Raw genomic sequence first — 20,481 nt, forward strand, 5'->3', positions numbered from 1 at the left:
ACGTGGATACGGTCGTTTAGAAGTATTTTAGTCTTTCTTTTTCTTTTTAATTGCATAAATATTACCAATGAATTTATTGATTTAAACTAAACGTTTGAAACCTACGTTACGAATCTACACGCTCACAGGGAGAATATTGTGTTAAAATCTTTCTTTTGATCACAGAATCTTGCCAGCGAGTTTATTGAAGCCTTAGCCAATTGATAAGCATCTGCTGAAGCAGGCACACTGCCGCACACCATTTCGTTAAATGCATAATATCACCGATGAATTCATTGCCGTATACTTTTGCCTTCGGGATATGTTTCTTTATTACCATTCGTATGAATATCGTAGCATGCATTTTTAAGGACCTTTACTATCGCCGTATATGCTTGCGTTACTCTGAGGAATTAATCGATTATTCTGTTACCAAGTTTAACAACGTAATCATTGAGGGTTAAATGTACGGATCAATGAGGAGAACATCTCCAGGAGTACTGTCCAAGCATAAGAGTTCGCATATTAGAATGGTATGTTTTTGTTTAGAAATTAAAGTTGCTTAACACAGAACTGTCTGAGTGGTGCCTTCCTAAGTTCATGCATAATAATCTTAATTATAAGAACTGTATCCTGCGGTGAGATTTGAATTTGGAGACCTGACATAAACACACTAAGACATAATCAGTAAATGTTAAAGCGAGAATCATTGTATTATCCCGATTGATAATACAACCCTAGACAACGAAGCTAAGCCTAATTATAACGACATACATTAGCATAAGTGCATGCATTTGCATAACTGAATATTGAAACACCTACATAATTGCATAATGTATGCGCATAATTACATAACTTGCATAATTTCGGTTATTTATGCAATTTCCATATAATTGTTATTTTTAAAAAATGTCAAGACCCGGCATATACAACATACTCCTAAGGCAGAACTTGCAGCATGCACTTTCACTGTGCAACGATGGCAGTATCTGGCAGTGATTTATGCCAAGATGACATCTTGCTCTTTGAGTCAAGTATCAAGCAAATGATAAGACTACAGTAAATCCCCATTTAACGCGTGGGGTTCACACTATACGTTTTCGTTTTAATGTGGTTTTTCCTTTGAATAAGTTTTTAGCTTTATGTGCACCGTGCCCGCTATAACACGAGTCTAGCGCGTGTTGGACTACTCACTATAACACGAGTATAGCACGTGATGGACGATTCTCTATAACGTGAGTCTATCGCGTGGTGGACAACTTTTAAAAGTGGCGTGGGTGATGGCAGTGTTGTTCGGGGATGTTGGGAGCTGGTACTGTAGTACCGGCACTGTAGTACTGGAGTATTGGCATTGCGGCACTGTAACACTGGAGTACTGGTACTGTAGTACTGGTACCGCAGTGCATGGTACTATACTACTGTGGCACTAGCACTGTGGTACCGGCATAGTAGTACTGGTACCCTAGTGTTGAGGTGCAAAGACGACTCGGAGGCAGATCTTCTTAGGGGCTTGCGCCAAGGGTTTATTAGGGGCTTATGCGAGTTACCGGCAGGGCTAATATAAATATCCCCAGGGATAGGGTACTGGGGCTCCTAGCACTCAGACTGACCAGGCTCTTCCCACTGCGCCGGCCGAGGGCTAAACCAACATCGGCCAACCTGGTAAAGCAGTAACTCCTAGCCTCGTGCTAGATTTCCCCTACCCTGGGTCCCGACTTCCACCGTTCACGTTCCCGGGCTCCTGCGACGACCCCGCCACGTCACGGGCTCCGGCTCAAGTACCCCAGGGAGACATGATGTCATCGCTCCACTCCTTGTGCAAGACGTCACCGACTGTGACGTCATCGTACCGGAAAGTCCGCCTCATCAGTGGGTGAGCGTGACGTGATGTCATCGACTACTCCTCGACACTAGTACTAGCACTGTAGTACTGTAGTAATGGTGCTGTAGCACGAGCAGTGTAGTACTGGCACCAAAGTGCTGGTACTGTACTACTGTGGCACAGTAGTACTGGCACTGTAGTACTGTAATGCTGGTACCGTAGTACGACCACTGAAGTACTGTAGCACTAGTACTGTGGTGCGTCTGGGGACAAAGTCCCGCTCGTGCACCCAAAGTCGTAGCGGTGGTACTAAATGCGACTCCGGCTCAGGCAGGATCTTCTCCATTACCCAGGTTGTGTGGTATACATTTATAAATGACGCGATCTAACCCAAAAACCTTTATTATGCATTGTAGAATGCAGTACTGGTACTATAGTATTAGCACGGTAGCACTGGTGCTGTAGTACTGTAGGAGTGGTACTGTAGTCCTGTTACTGTGTTTTGGCAGCATCTTTGTGTGCAGCGTCATCTCTCATATTTTTCATATCTCTCACGTTATATTAAATCAATGATTGTCAGACATAGCGTATTTATAGAAATACTATGTAAACACAACCCTTAAAAAAACATGGAAAACAGTGTACTGTACTGTCAAATGAAAACAAAAATAACACGGTGGGCTGGAACGGAACCCCCGACATTCACCGTTATTCCTTGTGGGAAAATCACTCCAAATTAACGCGAATCTTCGCAGCAGTTTTGACGAACGCAACCGCCGTATTAAGCGGGGACTCACTGTACAACAATTTCAAGGTGTTTGGGTTCCTGCTCTCTCTGAGAGCTGAGCGTGGCTCGTAGGTTGGCCCAGAAGAGGGCCTGCTTGCTTTGCTCCACAGGCCACTCCAGGTAGGTCTTGCGCGCCATTAGGCGACGCAGCCGGCAGAAGCGGCTGGGCACCGAGTCGCGCGGGATGGGCTCCAACAGCACGAGCACCAGAGCACCGTCTCTGCTCTCCATGAGGCGCTGCTGTGCAAAGTACAGCTCGTAGTGGCACCACTCGCTCTCCACGAAGCTCCGCGAGATGACAAAGAGAGTCTTGCGGCTCTGCTCGATGCAGTCAATGATGTTGTCCATGATGACGCGGCCGGGGACAAAGTCCCGCTCGTGCACGCAGAGTCGGAACGGTGGTACTGAGTGCGACTCTAGCTCAGGCAGGAGCTTCTCCATTACCCAGGTTGCGTCGTGCTGGCTGTACGACACAAACGCATCGTAGACTGCATTTTCATCCGGATCTGAGAGGAAATTCCGTCGCTTGGCTTGGAGCCAAGCCCACGTCATGCGCAGATACCACAGCGCATCTAGGTACCAGCAGAGCCAGACCAGGAGAGCGGTGCACACGAATGTTGTAACACAGGCTATCACGATCTTCAGTGTTGTGTCACAGTAGAGTGTGGGGAAGGAGAGCGAGGACAGCTGTTTACCAATTGCATCCTCTGGATTTGAGCATTGGTAGTCAGATGGCCATCCTTCAATGCGCAATGGTGAGGAATTTTCACAGAAGGTGATAAAGTGGCGGATGTCGCACGTGCAATAGAATGGGTTTCCCCTCATGTCTAGCAAGGTGAGATTACCCAGACCGTGCAGGACAGAGGGATCCACTGTCCACAATGTGTTCCCAGCGATCGTCAGCACCTTCAGCCAGGGCAGAGCCTTGGGCAGCTCAACTGGGAAGGTGCTCAGCTTGTTATTACTCAAGTACAGCTCTTTGAGCTTTTCAAACTTTATCAATTTAAAGTCAACATTCTGAATTTTATTGTTGCTCACATCCAGCGAGTGCAGTGATGTGGGTAGACAGTTAAATGCATTTTCTTTTAGGAAATTACGAGACACATTAAGGAATTTCAAACTCAAAGGCCACTCACATCCTGACTCTCCATTCTTGCGTAGCCTATTTTTAGACACGTCCAACGATGTCAAAGACAGTAAGTTTTTTAACATGGCACCAACTGTATCAAGGGAAGTGAAAATATTTTTGTGCAGAATTAGCTTGTTGAGTTTTTCAAGGTTTGCAGAGTGTATTTTTCCACATACAGAATTTTCATTTAGTTTGTTATTTGATATGTCAAGTAAGTATAGATTACCAAAGTTATTTACAATGCTACATCCAAGGCTGATAAGGCTAGCATCAGTCATGACCAAAGATTCTAGTTTTGAGGAAAGTACATTTACATTTTTTACGTAGAAAATACCATGAAAGTTTGGGTTGTAGATTCCCTCTATGAGGAGGTGACGTACAGATATGTTTGGACTTGGCAACATTTCCCTCGGAAAATCACTAAGGCCATCAAAATATATGTGCCGCATGTTCACTGCAACCAGTTTACTAGAACTAATGATGCTTGTGAAAAGAAAGACAATGGTCGGGATTGTTACTTGCAAATGTGATACATTGAATATTTCTAGAATGCTGTGTTGCTTAGAAACACATTCAAAAGGGTTTATGTCGCCAGAGTAATTAGTAAAATCAAGGAACTCCAATTGCAACTCCACACTGTTACCGGAGACATCACAGATCATACCAGTGAGCAGTGAAATGTTTGTGTGCATGGTTAAGGCCAGAGTCACACTCTGTAGACTGCAGAATGCTGAGAGGGATCCTGGAGTGTAGATGGTCAGGTCTCCAGTCACAATGGAGAGATGTTCCAGTTCCATTGTCTCGCTGATACTTTGGTGAATTTCAGTGACATTCAGGCCCCCAACCTTCAGATGATGCAGAGTCTTGAGAATTGTGAAGGAACCTGGAATATATAAATAAATGTAAGAGTTGTTACTGACGTCCAGAGACCTTACAGACTTGAGAAGAGCAAATGAGTCATCCCATGCCCCTGGTAATCTGTTATTACTCAAGTCAATGTTTTCTAAAGCAGAGTTATTTGAGAAAGCCAAGGGGTCAATGCTTAATATTTGGTTGAAGGACACATTGAGAGATTTTAGCTGTGAAAGTGCTGACAGGTGCTCTCTCTGAATGCTAGAGATCTGGTTGTAGGACATGTCCAAAGAGGCTATGGTGACTGGGAGGTCTTCAGGCACAGATTGCAGGCCCAGGCGTGAGCAGTTGGCTTTGTCTCCTCTTATCTGGCAGCTGCTGAAGATGGAATCCCCATGGCTCCACGCAGGTCCTGCCATCAGGACGAATGTCACCAGCAGAGCCACGCTCATTTCCATTGCGCTCCCCCACCCTCCTGGCCAACACTGACGACACAGAGTTACAACCGGGAAGTTATGCATGGTGACGATTTTCTTTGTCTCCAGATCACGCATGTGGCTGCACATGGAAAGAATGATGTCCAGAATATGGAACCTAGGTGACACATAATGCTCTTAGCACCAGGGCTGGCAGTATAAGCAAATATCGATATACCAACTTTGTCATGCAGGAAGAGAAATGTATTTCATACAACAATAATATGAGAATAGGTTTTCCCATTTTTTCTGATTCCTTGTAAAAGGTTTCAGTTTGGTGTTTTAACATCTTAACACCTGTTTTGTTGCCAGAAAAAAGGGGAAAACCTATTCTCATATGTTGGTACTGGCAAAGGATGTCCCATTATGTAGTTGCACAACGATAATAGTTTTCCACGAATAGGCTATGCATCCGGCCAGGTGGCTCAGTAGTACTGTAAGTGGCTCACAGCTACCAACACACACTGTTTCTCATCACGCCAGAGACCATGCAAATGCTCAAATGCAGTGCGGCGCTCTGGCAAGAACCTAGACTAACATCACGTGGTCCAGAACATCTGGGCTAGGGTCGTGATGCATTTTCCCAGTCGAGCATCAGTGGAACCCATCTAGGAATCTCTCCGTTGGTTGCCACTGCGCCAGGAAGACAATTACAAATACTTTTTCTTATGTTCGTTCAGTTGATATCTGACCCAGTCCCAAGTCTGAAGAAAAAGGAGGAGGGTCAGACGAAAGGGTGATGGTACTTTGGTCGTGAAGAAAAAAGACGAAAGAAATCCAATGTACATGTTGACCACCAGCTTGGACGTCGCCTGGGTCAATAAGGTACGCGTTCCCAATTGAGTAACCGGGATTGGGTCGAAAATGTAGCTCCCGGAAAACAGCAGCAGACACTATCAGGAAACAATGCAGCCAAATTGTGAAACAACAGAGGCAGAGAATGGCGAAAAAGGAGATCACAGTAGGGACACGGAATGTGAGAACACTATGGGCAACAGGAGAGTGAGAGCTGCTATGAAAGGAAATGTAAAGGTAGAGCAGCCTAGGACTGGCAGAAATAAGATGGACAGGAACGAGGGAGATACATGGAGGTGAAGTGACCTGGTCAGAGTAAAAAAAGTACATACCAGAGGAGTAGGGTTCTTGTTGAGTGCAAAAGCCAAAGCATTATTATTGGGATACAGACCGGTTTGTCCAAGAGTAATTGTACTGATATTAATGGACAACCCCTAAATATATCGGTCATCCAAATATGTGTACCAACATCAGATAGCACAGAAGATGGTATTTAAAAGTTCTATGAAACTCTGGAAAGCAGGTTAAAGGAACTGCCTAGGAAATATATTAAGGTAATTGTGGAAGACTGGAACGCATAAATTGGGAAGGATAATGACGGATAGGAACGCATCATGTTAAGGTATGGATATGGATAAAGAAACGAAGGAGGCGATAAACTGCTAGAATTTGCTTCATGACATGCCCAAATGTAATACTAAGTTCAAATAAAAATACTGCAGAAAATATACATGGAGGGAAAATATAAAAATATGATAGATCTGGTAATTATCGACAGATGCTGGGAAATATCAGTTTGACTATAAAGAAGATTCCAAGGAGCCAAAATGTCATTGGACCATAGCTTGGCACTATGCAAACTAAAAGTGTTTCCAGAACGCAATATGAGAGGAAGAGGAACATAGAGCCAATTGATAATGAGATGAGTAAATATGAAGAGGAAATATCGAGTAGAATCAGGGGGGGGGGGGGAAATATAGAAAACCTTAATATAGGCAGCAAGACGTTAACACTGAATAAGATAGTGGAGTAGGCAGCAGAAGCAACAGTACACTTAGTAGTAGAATCGAAAAGAAAAGGGATAACTTAGAAAACTTTGGAACTAGCACAGGAAAAGAGAAAAATATGGTAAAAGGTAAAGCAATTGGATGAGATGGCAACTAAGTACAAAACTATATGCCATGAGGTAAGGACAAGAAAGGATATGCAAGAATGGCTGGAAAAGCAATGTCGTGACATTTTCTACTATGTTGGAGAATACAAGACCAGGGGGGTGTACAAACTAGTCAAGAGCACAAATAGGAAGTGGCAACTAAGGCAAGCAGCATTACAGCAATGTGTATAGGGATATGGCTCAAGAGACTAAACAGCTGCTGGATGAACTAGAAAGTATATTCCCACCACCAAGGGATGATGTAAATGATAAATCATGTATGTAAAAGTAGAAAAGGCATCATCTTCTTAGGTTTTTTCGGTAAAGTCACGTAGGTCAAAATTCATGAAAATAAAATAAAAAACAAAAATCACGACGTTTTGGAGGCAACACAAGTCTCCGTCATCAGGTGGGACCGTCACAGCCAGATTAGCTGCATCAAGTGATGCTGCATCAAGTGATGCAGCTAATCTGGCTGTGACGGTCCCACCTGATGACGGAGACTTGTGTTGCCTCCGAAACGTCGTGATTTTTGTTTTTTATTTTATTTTATTTTCATTAATTTTGACCTACGTGACTTTACCGAAAAAACCTAAGAAGATGATTCCTTGCAGTCACGAAAGCTTCAAATCTAGAAGTAGAAAAGGCAATAAAACATCTGAAAAAAAACAAAAGTCCTGGAGTGGATGGCATAAGTGGAGACATTAGAAAAGCTGGAGGGATGGAACTTATAAAATAAATGAAAGAGTTATGCCAACAAGTATGCAGAGAAGAGAAAATACTGGAGGATTGGACAAAATGCATAATTGTGACGATACCCAAGAAAGGAGAGCCCACCGATTGTAAAAATACAGAACCATCGCACTCATGAGCTACATAGGGAAAGTACTAAAGCTAGTACTATTACATCTATTACAAGCACAGACTGAGGATTATTTGGTGGATGAACACTCAGCGTTTAGTAAAGAAAAGAATAAGTACAGAACATCTTATTATTAAGGCTTATTGCAGAGAAAGCAAAGAGAAAGAATAGGCTGGTATCCAACTATTTCATATATTTCCAGGTAACATGTAATTTGACTAAGCAATATATAACGTGGGCAACATTCAGATCATATGGAATAGGGAAAAGACTAACATATTCTCCAGGATATAGGTGAAAGTTCAAAGTCGGCAGTAAAGTTTGGATAGGAAAAAGGAGGATGGTTCTAAACAACAATAGGTATGAGACAAGGAGATCGACGATCAGCATATAACGTCATCATATACTGGGAAAGAGTGATAGATGCCATTTAGGACAATGGCACAGGAATATCTATGCAAGGAGAAATAATAAATAACCTGAGATTCGTGGATGACATAGACATGGTGTAAGAAAGCAGTATAGTACTGCAGGAAAGTGTTCTATGCTAAATAAGTCAGGAAAGGATCCAGAACTCAGAATTTACGTGGAAAAGAAATAGACTATGGTGTTCGTAACGGAGGACATTGAGAAAAAGTAATACTAGAAAGCAGCAAGATTGTGAATATAAAGGAATTTGCATAATTAGGAAGTCTACTGACATGAGACAACGACTACACGAAAGACATAAGAGCGAGTATCTCATAGAAAATGAGTAATGGCAGGATTCAATAACATCTGGAGAAGAAAGAAAATCAGCTGCAAGACCAAACAGAACATCGTAAGGATATGGGTGTCTAGTACAGCGTTGTATGTCTTCGAGACTTGGACATTGAAATATATTGATAGAGATATGATATGGGCATTCTAAATGTATTGCTGTAGAAGGAAATTGTATCTAAGCTTGACCCAAAGAGGGACCAACGTAAAAGTAAGGAAAAAGGTCGCACATAGAAAAATACTGATGCAGGCAGTGATGAGAAGGAAACTGGCACTAATTGGACACATATGTAGGATGGACAACAACAGGAAAAAATGCATTCGGAAAAATGGAAGGAACCAGAAACAGAGGAAGACCTAATAGAGAATGGCTTGACAACGACATAGGATATTGGTGCCAGAAAGACATGGCACTACTCGAGCAAGTTGCCACAAGACAGAGAAATGTGGAAACAAGTGACAAAGTGTGCAATGGACACCTACGGACTATCTACCCATGGATTGTGATGATGATGCTTCTTATGTTCAAGATAGACTCCGCTAGGAAACCTGGCGTCTAACTAATCTCAAAGCGCTTAGAACTGATCACATTCCAACTTGTGTCACCCACTTTTCAAACACAGTAAATCCCTTTTAACGTGCGGCGTTCACACGACACGTTTTCGCTTGAACACGGTTTTTCTTTTATAAAACGTGTTTCGCGTAACGCGCACCATGCCTACTATAACGCGAGTCTAGTGTATAAAGGACTACTCGCAATAATGTGAGTCTAGCACGTGACGGACTACTCGCTATAACGCACGTCTAACGCGTGACGGACTACTCGCTGTAACGTGAGTCTAGCACGTGACAGATTTCTCCCTATAATTCGAGTCTAAAGTGTGACGGACTATTTTTCTGAGTGGCGTGAGTATTGGCAGCATTATTCGGTGATGTTGGGAGCTGATACTGTAGTACTGATACTGTAGTACTAGCACTGTAGTACTAGTACTGTAGTACTATTATTGTAGCAGGGATGTGCGGTCAGGGGAGGCAGGGGAGGCAGAGCCTCACCTGTCATACTCCAATGAAATTAGCTGTTATGAAAAGTAAAAAAATATATATTTAGATTTTTCCACTGATCTGTTTTATAAATGTCATTTCTGTACGATTCCAATCATTTTTATAGTCAAAATCGCAAAATTTGCGGAGCTCCGCTGCAAATATAGGAAGAGACGAGAGGTGAGGCAACAACGAGCTCAGCCTCCCCTTTGATTGTGCAACTCCTCAGTAACTGGATGGAGCACGGGCAATAAGCGCGTGCCTGTTACTATCACAGTATGTCACCAATGTAATATTTGTAGACCCTTTCATTTAATGTCCTTGCCATCCATACGCCAGGTAACTTATTTCACGTATGTGTATAAAGATATTTAGTCTCGCTGGCTCGTCATGAAAACTGCAATGAAAAAGCACCAGGGGAGGCAGCTATCACATCTGCCTCACTGAGAGGCCACGCCCCTTCCGTGAGGCCACGCCCCCTCAGTTTGTGAATCTGGCTCTAACACGAGCCAGTGCCTCTCCAGCCATTGACCTCACCGCACGTCACTGTACTGTAGTACTGGTGTTGTCGTACTAATAATGTAGTACTGTAGTCCTGGTGGTGTAGTACAATCGGAAGGATAAATAAATGGATTGGACTAGTTGCACATGGGGATGGGATGATGGACACGAATGTTGTGGAGAGGATGGAAGAGCGAAAAGAGAAGAAGGGCAGAGAACAGAGGCGCATGGAGAAGATGGCAGCCAAGGAGCTGCCGCACAGGCAGAGCAACACCACAAGAGATCACGATCCAACTCCTCTCTGTCTGTAATAAAGCCAAAGATCCCCCATATAGCCTTTGGCGGCACCAATTTCAACCAGCACGAGGTGGTTAGTGGCCAGGACCATGCCGGGCCACATTTGACTCTCAGTGCCCATGTTTACACACCACCACTGGTACTCATTTAAGACTGAGTCGACCTAGGAGAGGCCCAGGAATAGTTTACATATTCGTCCCCGATGTTGGCCGTGATAGGGATTAATAGCGGAATGTGCTAACCACTGTGCCACTGCTCCCCTTAGAGCAAGAATGTGGGTATACCATTGAGTACATTAGTTCAGCAGACCTGAGGTTACAGACCCATGTCAAACTGACCTTGGAGTCAGAACACAATTATAGTATTGACAGCTAACTTGGGAACTGGGAGGGAGAGTATTCCCCCTTTTCCGACCATACAATGAATTGCTTGCAGCTTTGTTAATATAAACGAAATACAATCTACCTCCGAAAAGGAAGGCTTCAACATAACTGTGAAAGTTTCATTTGTTGGAAAAACGAGGCAGCTCTTTCTTATATGCATAATCCCATAATACATTAAATAAATATTCGGTATACATTGCTCAGTTCATGATGTTAGTATATCCACGCATACTACAACTGAACTGTGGGCAGATCAGCAGTGGCTGCGGCTCTCCGTGGTCCACATTTGCCGAGTGCAACAGCTCGTGCCCTTGGAAGGTCGCTCCATCACGAGATCCGACCGTATGCGGTCAAGACAGAGCCACCACTGGACGTGTAGTGGAAAGCAGTGGAGAAGCAGAAAAAGCTGTAATACAGCTGTAGTAAGTTCAAAGCAGTAAGCTATAGAGGGGTTTTCAGGAGTTGAGCAGCTGAAACAATATATAACGCAGATCTGTAGATTTGCCGTTGTTGACGAGTGAACATGTGTAGTGACATAGAATGGGTCACTAGGGCCCGTAGCGCTGGAAACTGGTATAGAGTGAGATTGTGGGTGTAGTAGCCCGGTCTACCAACAGGGCAGGTAAAATGTGCCACTGGAGCGCATAGCCCGGTTGCTGGCAAAGAGGGGGGATCTGAGGACACAGCAGCCGGTCTGCCAGCAGGGCACGTGATAGGCGGGGGTAAGGGATGTAGGGTAAAGGTGACAGAGGGGACATGTGGGGTGCAGCCCAGAACCTTCTGGTAGGTTCCAGAAGGGGGCGTGGCCGAGGGCAGAGCCAGGCTACCCTAGGGAGGATAAAAGGGAGGTCCTGACGCTGGGTCAGGGCTGTCGTTTGGAATGGAACCCATCGTCTATGCAAGTCTTCGTCCCCGTCTTTACCTCCTCGGCATTGTGGGTCAGGCAGTGTGCGTCTGTCCTGACCCATGTGTAGTTATACCCTGGACTGTAGAAGAATATAATAAACGTGTGTGCCTCCTTCTATTAGTGTCTCTGAAGTGACTACGACATTTGGTGTCAGAAGTGTTAACGATAAGAAAACTTTTTTTTTATGTAGAGGGAAGGAAGTATGTTTATTTAAATGTTTAAGGAAAATGTCAATGTTAACGAGGAGGAATATGCTTACCGTGGTGTCCTCGGATGAAGAAAACGGCGGGGAGGTGATCCCCCAGACAGCCCCGGAATCCGGAACCCCGGAGAATGGTCCCGAGGAGGCGATCTCGGCGGAGCAGCGGGTGGGAAACAATGACTCCGTGCTGCTACCGTCCAGAGGAGGACGGCGTGTTCACAATGTGCCTCGCGGACCTGCTGTCCACGGTGGCAGTGCTAGTTGTGCAGCTGGAGGTCGAGGAGCCGGAGGAAGACACGGCGACTCAGGGGCAGCGGGTGGACAGCCCTGCCGCCGCCGTCGACCAAGCGCGGGAAACAGCGGAGCTCCAGCCTGCGCGGGTGGCTGCCGTTTTGTCGACTGGGCAGGAATCTCTTCCCCCCAAATTCGACCTGCCGCCAACTTCGTGCCCGGCGATGCCTTTCTTCAAGAAGCGGCTGCCGTTTGTGCGGGAGTTTGTTGCTGCGGGGGGCGACTAGGCAGCCTTCCATTGCCATTTCGCTGTTACGTGTGCGCTGGCGGGATGGACGGATGCTGAAGCGCTGCAAGCTCTCCCCACTATCCTGGACGACGATGCCTTGGTGCAATTTTATGCTGTTCCCCCAGCGGACAGGGTGACACTGTCACAGGTGTTCGCTCATATGGCGGCAATTTTTGATCCGCCGTCCAATGCGCGCCAAAAGTTTGTGATGCGGAGACGGGGGGAAGCTGAGATGCCCCTCGCCTTCCGCAGCGCGCTAATGTTGCTAGCCCAAGCCGCATATCCGAAGAGAGACTGCTTAAGTTGGCTCAGGAGATGGATGTTTTTCTGCCCGCCACGGAGGAGGATGACTTGTCATCAATTAAGGTAGCTCGATGCATCCAGGCCCATTGTAACCTACGAGCTGGGGTGGCTGCTTGTACAGAAACCCCCTCAAGTTTGTGCTTTGCTCGCCGGCGGTTTGTGCGGGAGAGTCGACACTTAATGGAGACAGGAGCGGGAACAGCACAGTGGAACCTTCCCTCCACCGTAGAGGGCCCCCGTCACCTTTTTAAAGTGTGGTCTGCGGGACCACATCTCTAAAGGATGCAGAGCCAACCCTGGACAGTTCTTCCTGCTGGCGCCGTCTTCCACCCTGCCGACCTCCGCTCCTCCGGGCCAAAAGGCGAGTCGCGATGCATCACACACACGGCCTACGCAGTCACTTCATGCACCTTTATCTCAGACTGTGTCGGGTTCGCATGTCGCCACTCCTTGTGTCGCGGTGCGTGAAAATCGGAATTTGGCGGGGGGCGGATGGCCACGGTGTCCAGGGCAGTGGACCGCGTTGGCGCATGGTATCGTAGCTGCGGCGGCGGGATCATCTGCGGTTATTGGGACTGTACAGGGTATTGATGTGTGGGTGCTCATTGATACGGGAGCATCCGCTACCATTTTTTCTGAGTTTATTTACAGGACTTTGCCACCAAATATTAGCAAAAGTAGAGGTCCAGTATTGGTTTCAAAATCATTGGCTGTGCCCTGTTTGTTGGGGACCGATTTCCTAGGGAGGATGCCCTTTAAGAATTTAGTGGATCAGGGATATGTTGAGTTGACATCTGGCCATCAATTGGCGTTTTTGTCTTCCCCAACTCGGTTATAAATGGCCAAGTGTTGAACGCTGGGCTGAGTACCGCAGTTATACAGGCGGGTACTGTTTTTGCCCACATGACAGCCGCGTGTTGTGGGGAGACCAGCGATGTGACCACTCAGGTCATGGCCGCAGTAGAGCGGGGAGAGGTGTCGGATGAGTCGTGGATGGATGCGTTATGCTCGGAAAGTCCAGATTTCTCCAGTAAACAACAGGGCGAGTTGCGTGCACTACTCCGGGAATTCTTGAACGTTTTAGTCAGGGAAAATATGATATCAGCTGCACATCTCTGATGCTACACAATATTGATATGGGTAGCGCTGCTCCCATATGCCAAAATTCGTTTTGACTTAGTCCAAAGGAAAAGGACCATGTTCACCAGGCGGTCGATGAGATGTTGGCTGCCGATATTATTTCCCCTTCCACCAGTCCGTGGGGAACTCCCATTGTCCTTGTTAAGAAGGACGGGAGTTTGCGATTTTGCGTTGATTTTCACAAACTAAATGAAGTCTTCATGGCAGATGCATACCCGCTCCCACGGATGGTCGATTCATTAAATGCCCTGTCTGGCGTGCGTAATTTATTTCATTTTAAACCTACGTGACTTTACCGAAAGAACCAAAAAGTATGCACCCTGGACTTGTTGTCGGGGTTTTGGCAGTTGCCGTTGGATGAGAGTTCCAAACCAAAAAACGCGTTCCGAACACCTCAATTTATCTGCCTTCCGATGGGACACTCGGCTCCAGCCATGTTCCAGCGACTTATGGAACTGGTGCTGACGGGCCTCCAATGGGATTTGTGCCTTATTTATGTAGACAACGTGATCGTCTTTTGATGTACGTTCCAGGATCACTTGCAGCAGTTGTGATCGGTGTTTGTCAAATGCGAGCGACCAATCTTAAGTTCAATCTGCAGAAATGTTATCTCTTGCAAAGTCGGTTCGCTACTTGGATCACATCGTTAGTGTACGTGCGCAAATGGCCAACCCCCACGTTGGTGGGTGAAGTAAAGGTAAGAGGGGACAGGTGGGGCGAAGCCCAGAACCTTCTGGTAGGTTCCAGAAGGGGGCGTGGCCGAGGGCGGAGCCAGGCCATGCTGGGGAGGATTAAAGGGAGGTCCCGACGCTGGGTCGGGGCAGTTGTTTGGAATGGAACCCGTCGTCTACGCAAGTCTTCATCCCCGTCTTCACGTCTTCGGCGTTGTGGGTCAGGCAGTATGCCGGCTGTCCTGATCCGTATGTAGTTATCCCCTGTACTGTGTAAGTATAGAATAAACGTGTGTGCCTGCTACTATTAGTGTCTCTGAAGTGAGTACTACACATGTAAAGAGTCGTTGGTGACTAAGTGGAGATAAGTACAACTCAAGGAGAAGATCCACAAAGAACACCGACATCAAGTGGCAAGCAGTAACCAACACGAGCTCTCGAGTGACTTTATAACTACAAGTTCGCGGACGATTATCACGGTGAAGATATATGTCCAGCTGTTGCCTGACAGGGAGAGAGAGATGTGCTGTCTACACCCACGAGGAGATCGTGTCTGTACTTCGTCAGAGTTGAGCATTGAGAGCACAGCTGCTGTGCTGTCGTATGTATGTTTGTTCAACTTCGTTCGCACCATACGTAGCCAACCATGCTAATCGGAGGTGCTGTCATTATTTACCCGCGTCATTGTCGTGGCGGGGCCGTCGTTCATGTCCCCACTGCTGGTGTGTGGCTGTGTCACTGCACCATCGCGCTGTCGACATCGATCTGCACTGCACTGGAAGATGCGCCGTGCACAAAGACTCCTACAGCCGAGAGAAGCGCTTGTTAATCAACTGCAAACTAAGAATACCAGACTATTACTCAAAGTCCAATTAATCACTAAAGTATCACAACTATACTTCGAGTATGTGGTATCAAGTCCTTACTAATTTTCAGAATCAGAATCATTAATTTAGATAGGAGGAATCCGACGGGCTATGAAGCAATTTTTCACAGATGTCTAGTAGGGGCGGGTCAGCAAGTTACAGTTGTGCATACACATTTACTGCTTTTGATGTCGGATAGTTTTGTATTCATTGCTTTCACATACAGAGCATTGCCTATTTTATTTGCTTTTTGATAATTATGCCAATAACATTCGTAACAATATAATTATAAGTTTTATCGAACACCGGTTGCATATTAATGTCTGGTACTTTGGCTCTTAGTAAATACTTGCTTGAATTCAAGTAATGATTACCACGTGTGTAGTTTGCCAGTGGGTTCAACCATTCCGTTGCATGTGAGGATATCAATCAGATTTAAATGGGTTACTTTCATTATTAAAATATACCCTAGACAACGAAACACCCAAATAATAGACAGATACCAATTGGAATGACAACAGCCGCCATTCCCCACTAAGTGGCAGTGACATCACAACGGCGCTGGTGCCAGGCTAGGTTAACTCTGAGGCAACGTGAAGTATCGAAGCCTCCCAGGCAGGAGGTTATATATACATCAGCCCATCTCTTTTCCAGCCCGTGGCACTGTGATCTATCTAGCCTTGTGGTTAAACCCAGGATGGATCATCGGAGGCACACACGGCACATACGGGCAATGGAGACGCTCCCGCTGCTGCTGCTGCTGAGGCTCGCGCTGCTCGCTGTGCTGCCGCTGGGCTGCTCCCTCTGTGTCTCCTGCAGCTGCAACGGAGAGAGGAAAAAGAGAGGGCGAGAGAGTGTGGGGTGGAGGAGGGGTGGAAAAGATGAGTGTACCAACGAGAAAGAGGGGTGTATGGAGAGAGATGGGGGGTCTATGGAGAGAAAGAGGGGTGTATGGAGAGAGATGGGGGGATCTATGGAGAGAGAGAGAGGGGTGTATGGAGAGAGAGGGGTTTATGGAGAGAGAGGGGGGTGTATGGAGAGAGAGGGGTGTATGGAGAGAGGGGTGTATGCAATGGCGGAGACAGGATTTTCAGGTAGGGGGGGCTCCAGCAATGAATAAGTATAACCCGTAAAAACAAAGTTTTTCACTATAAATCCTTTATATGCGTGGCGGCTAGAGTCCTCTCGTCCTCTGGCTTGAGATGGCTGCCACCTATGGGTCAGATGATTGTCTGCCAGTATTAAGCAATTGGTAATTAAATATTTAACTTGTTTTCCCTAAACAGTGTAAAATTTTGGAATTCACGAACATTTTATTGGCTCGCACAACGAGTCTGTGTGCAAAATGTCAGCTCGATTGGATCACGGGAAGTGGGTTAAAAAACGACCGAAAGATTTGCACGGTCGTAAGCAAGCAAGCACGCAAGCACGCAAGCAAGCAAGCAAGCGAACTTAATATAAAGGATTTAAAAATTATAGGAGTTGTTAGTAAATGAGGATTTGTCCCTTGTTTTTTATTCGACACGTGTGCGGCATCACACTCGCTGAAGGTTTTCGTCTTCAGGGAAATTGTGTCCTGTATACGCAACTGCGCACAATTCTGAGTCATTTATAACTGCTTTGCCATTACTTATTGCAAATTATGGACTCAGACTATTGTTCTATCATCTCATAGAGTCACTGGCACGTAATGATATGCTACACAGTGGCAGTGGGGGTCGCAAAATGCCGATTTATTACAAATGTAGAGGTGCTAGACACACTCTATGCGGTAACCTGCAGGGCACTATGTAATCAGAGGGGAATGCAGTGTTACCGCACCGCTCTGGGACCAACGGCCGGGGTCAGGGAAAGGCGGGAGCAGATCGTAAACACACTTTCCCGCCGGACCAACGGCCAAGGGTCAGTTAGGGTAAAAGAGGATCGAAAACACAGATTCTAGAGAACCAATCAGAGGGTCCCACGAGGGAGCATGGGATTGGATAAGGACTGTTACAAATGGGTATAAAAGGGCGAGCACGGGGAGCGCTCGCCAGTTCTCCTCAAGACGAAGACTGAAGCCAGCTCAAGATAGCTAGGACCCTGGACCAAGCCTTCCTACTCTTCTAAGAGCTAAGGCTCAGTGTTACCAGTGGTCAAGGGGAGAATAGGTCCTGGCAGGCAGGACCCTGGCTCCCCAGCCTCCCAGCTCTTGTAAGAGCTAAGGCTCGGCATGACCTGTGGTCAGGGGACCCGCCGAGCCAGCAGTGGGTCAAGCTAGCCTCCCCTAGGTCCCAGCCGGAGGATGCTAGGGTAGCGGGTAGACGGAGATTAGTCCCCCCAGTTAGGAGGCTGTACCTCCCTAGGCTAGCAGCCAGACCCGTGTGTAGGTCCCGCTAGGTACGGAGGCTGTACCTCCTTGGGCTACGAGTGAGGGAACCGCATATCCCTCTGTGTGTGGATAGGGACTATGTCGGAAGAAAGACAATAAACCAGTGTGTGTCTTAAGAAGTTTATTCATCTGTTATTTACAACACTACACAATAAACCCAAATGATCCGATCTAAATTAGGGATTTCGATCGGATCATTGGGGGAGGGGGGGGGGGCACGCGCCACCCCATCCCCACTGGTTCCGTAAGAGGGGTGTATGGAGAGATGTTTGACTTTCAAACTACTTTTATTTCTGCAAGCAGCAAAGGTGATGGAGCCCATTTCGATAAAAGTCACTGAATACAGCCTCACGTCACCAAACACTACCTGCGGAACATGCGCTGCAGGCGCAATACAAATGTAATATCGTTGAGGACTCTTAGACGCCGGGGTTGAGGCACACGTATTTATTCCGCAACAGTTGTCACAACCGCGTACATACAACACTGGAGGGGGTATCGGCCCCCTCACCCGCTAGCTGGGAATACACTGCTAGCTATCTCTGACCTACCTCCTAGTCCTCCACTAACGGGCTAGGGGAGGCTGTCTGGCCCGACACTGGTAAGTCGGGCTACGGTACCCGGAGTCCCAGAGCACTAGCTCTGGTTCTCGGGACCACGCCGCTGGCTCGGTCCTGCGCAGCCCTGACAAGGGCGGCGACCCAGGGGAGTCCAGGGCTCTAGCTAGATGATCTTCGGTCTTCACTGGTTTAGCTTTAACATTCTACCCCGAGCTCTCCGGCTCATCCCCTTTTATACCAAAACCCCTCGCTGAGGGGTGGGGCCAGCCCCCCCAGGCTGCTCTGTGCGGACGTCGTTGAGAGCACCTCCCCGTGCACTCACGAAGCCCCGCCCACTGTGTTTGTTTCCAGTGTGATCCCATGTATACAGCCCCTCCGTAACACCCCTACATCACCCCCCCCTGTACAGCTCGCAGCCGTCCCGGCTGCAACAAACGACAATAAAAGTCTATTTACCCCTCGACCCCGCGTGTGCCTCACAATTTTTCAACAATAACGCGAACGAGAACAACAACAAGAACCAGAAAAGCAAGAAGGGAAAATAACCCGACGCACCCCACCCCCGAATAAATACGAAATCCGTAAAACCAACGTATATACAATTTGCAGGGAACCCTAGCACACACACAACACACCGTGAACACAACATTCGTACAATCCAATGTGCCAGGAACACACCACCGACGCCGCACACAGTGAACATAACATGTGAAAAATATTTTTTTTTCTTTTTGTGCATCACAAGAGTCTGCGCATTCTTGCGCGCGTCCTTGCAGCAGGCCCGTCACACGGGGCAACCCCGGATGGCGGGCCGTCGGGTGGCAACTGTCCATTTCCAAGTGAGTCTCCTCTCGATGTCGCGAGACCCTCGGCATCCCCCGTAGGGGTTGTCGGGCGTGAGCCGGTCATTCCTGGTGCACCTGGGGGCGGGACAGCCGGCAACACGTCAGGCGAGAGCAGCGGAGACGGACCCTTTGAGTCGGTCGACCCCCCACATGTTTGGCCACGCGTGTGTGGAGTGGGACTTCGCACCGCAACGAAGGGTTTCAATCTGGAGGGGTGCACAAACCACCGGCGCCTCCCCCATTTGATGCGTACGCACTGAGGCCGCAAAACCTCAACCACCTCGACAGGGCCCCGCCACGGCCGCACCAGTTTAGAGGAGGTCGCGAGTGGTACCTGGGGACAGTGCAGCCATGCCTGACTTTACCGAAAAAACCTAAGAATATGAATACAGCCATGCCTTGTCCCCCGACTTCCACTGTAGCACGTGCGCGCGACCCAGTCTGAGCCGCTCATTAGCTTTGTGACGTAGGTCGGAATTTTGCATGGCAGCATCCCGTGCCTCTGTTAATTTCGCAAGATTAAATTTAACATGGTCGGCCAATTTAGTTTTACCCTGCGGCGCGGGGATCTGCAGCTGGGCCCGAACAGGTGGGTCAGGTTCGCGGCCATACATGAGGAAGAAGGGGGAAAATCCCGTTGCCGCATGGGGGGCCAATCTGTATGCTGCCAGGACCCCTTGAATTTGCAGGTCCCAATCGGTCTGTGAGTCCGAAACCTGCTGTGACAACATGGACGTGATGGTTCGGTGCAGACGCTCGACCATCCCGTCAGTTTGCGGGTGATAGGGAGAGGTACGAATTTTTTTCGTGCCCAGGAGCTCACAGACTTGTTGGAGCAGTTTGCCGGAAAATTTTTTGCCCTGGTCGGTCAGCAGCCGCTCGGGAGCACCTTTGTCCAGGACGTATCCCTGGACAAAGGCCTCCACGATGGCTGCTGCCGACTGGTTGGCCAGGGGCCAGGCCATAGGCCAGCGCGTAAAGTACTCCACCCCGGTCAACAAATATCTATTGCCCCTGGGGGTGGCGGGGAATGGGCCCAGAATATCCAGCGCGACAAGTTCGTTGACTCTGGAGACTCTGATAGACTGCAAAGGCGGGTTAGACTCCCGTGCTGGTGGTTTCCGTTGCGCACACCGAGGGCATGACCCCAACAGATCTGCGACATCCCTTGTCATGCCCGGCCAAAAAAAATCAAGCTGGAGCAAGGCGAGGGTCTTTTGGGTCCCCAGGTGGAGGAGGCGCTCATGAGCGGCCCACACC

At 47.5% G+C, this 20,481-nt stretch overlaps 1 protein-coding gene across 1 annotated transcript; it reads right to left on the reverse strand.

Moving 5' to 3' along the window:
* Positions 1 to 1,478: 1,478 nt before the first annotated feature.
* Positions 1,479 to 16,368, reverse strand: LOC144730225 (toll-like receptor 2). The gene is made up of 3 exons (XM_078610851.1): positions 16,174 to 16,368; positions 15,256 to 15,382; positions 1,479 to 4,600 (listed from the first exon to the last, which is right to left on the reverse strand). The coding sequence occupies exons 2-3, from the start codon at positions 15,338 to 15,340 to the stop codon at positions 2,595 to 2,597; spliced, it is 2,091 nt and encodes a 696-aa protein (XP_078466977.1). The 5' UTR covers positions 15,341 to 15,382; positions 16,174 to 16,368; the 3' UTR covers positions 1,479 to 2,594.
* Positions 16,369 to 20,481: the final 4,113 nt, after the last annotated feature.

The sequence above is a fragment of the Lampetra planeri genome, chromosome 2 (assembly GCF_965212315.1).
Source record: "Lampetra planeri chromosome 2, kcLamPlan1.2.h2, whole genome shotgun sequence".
NCBI lineage: Eukaryota > Metazoa > Chordata > Hyperoartia > Petromyzontiformes > Petromyzontidae > Lampetra > Lampetra planeri.

Bases quoted from the DNA above. Each gene is read 5' to 3' on its own strand.
- LOC144730225 (XM_078610851.1), bottom strand. From the start codon at position 15,340: ATGTCGACAGCGCGATGGTGCAGTGACACAGCCACACACCAGCAGTGG. The intron at 4,601-15,255 runs GTAAATAATGAC...TATATATTCCAG, and splicing joins CCGCCACGACAATGACGCGG to GTTCCTTCACAATTCTCAAG.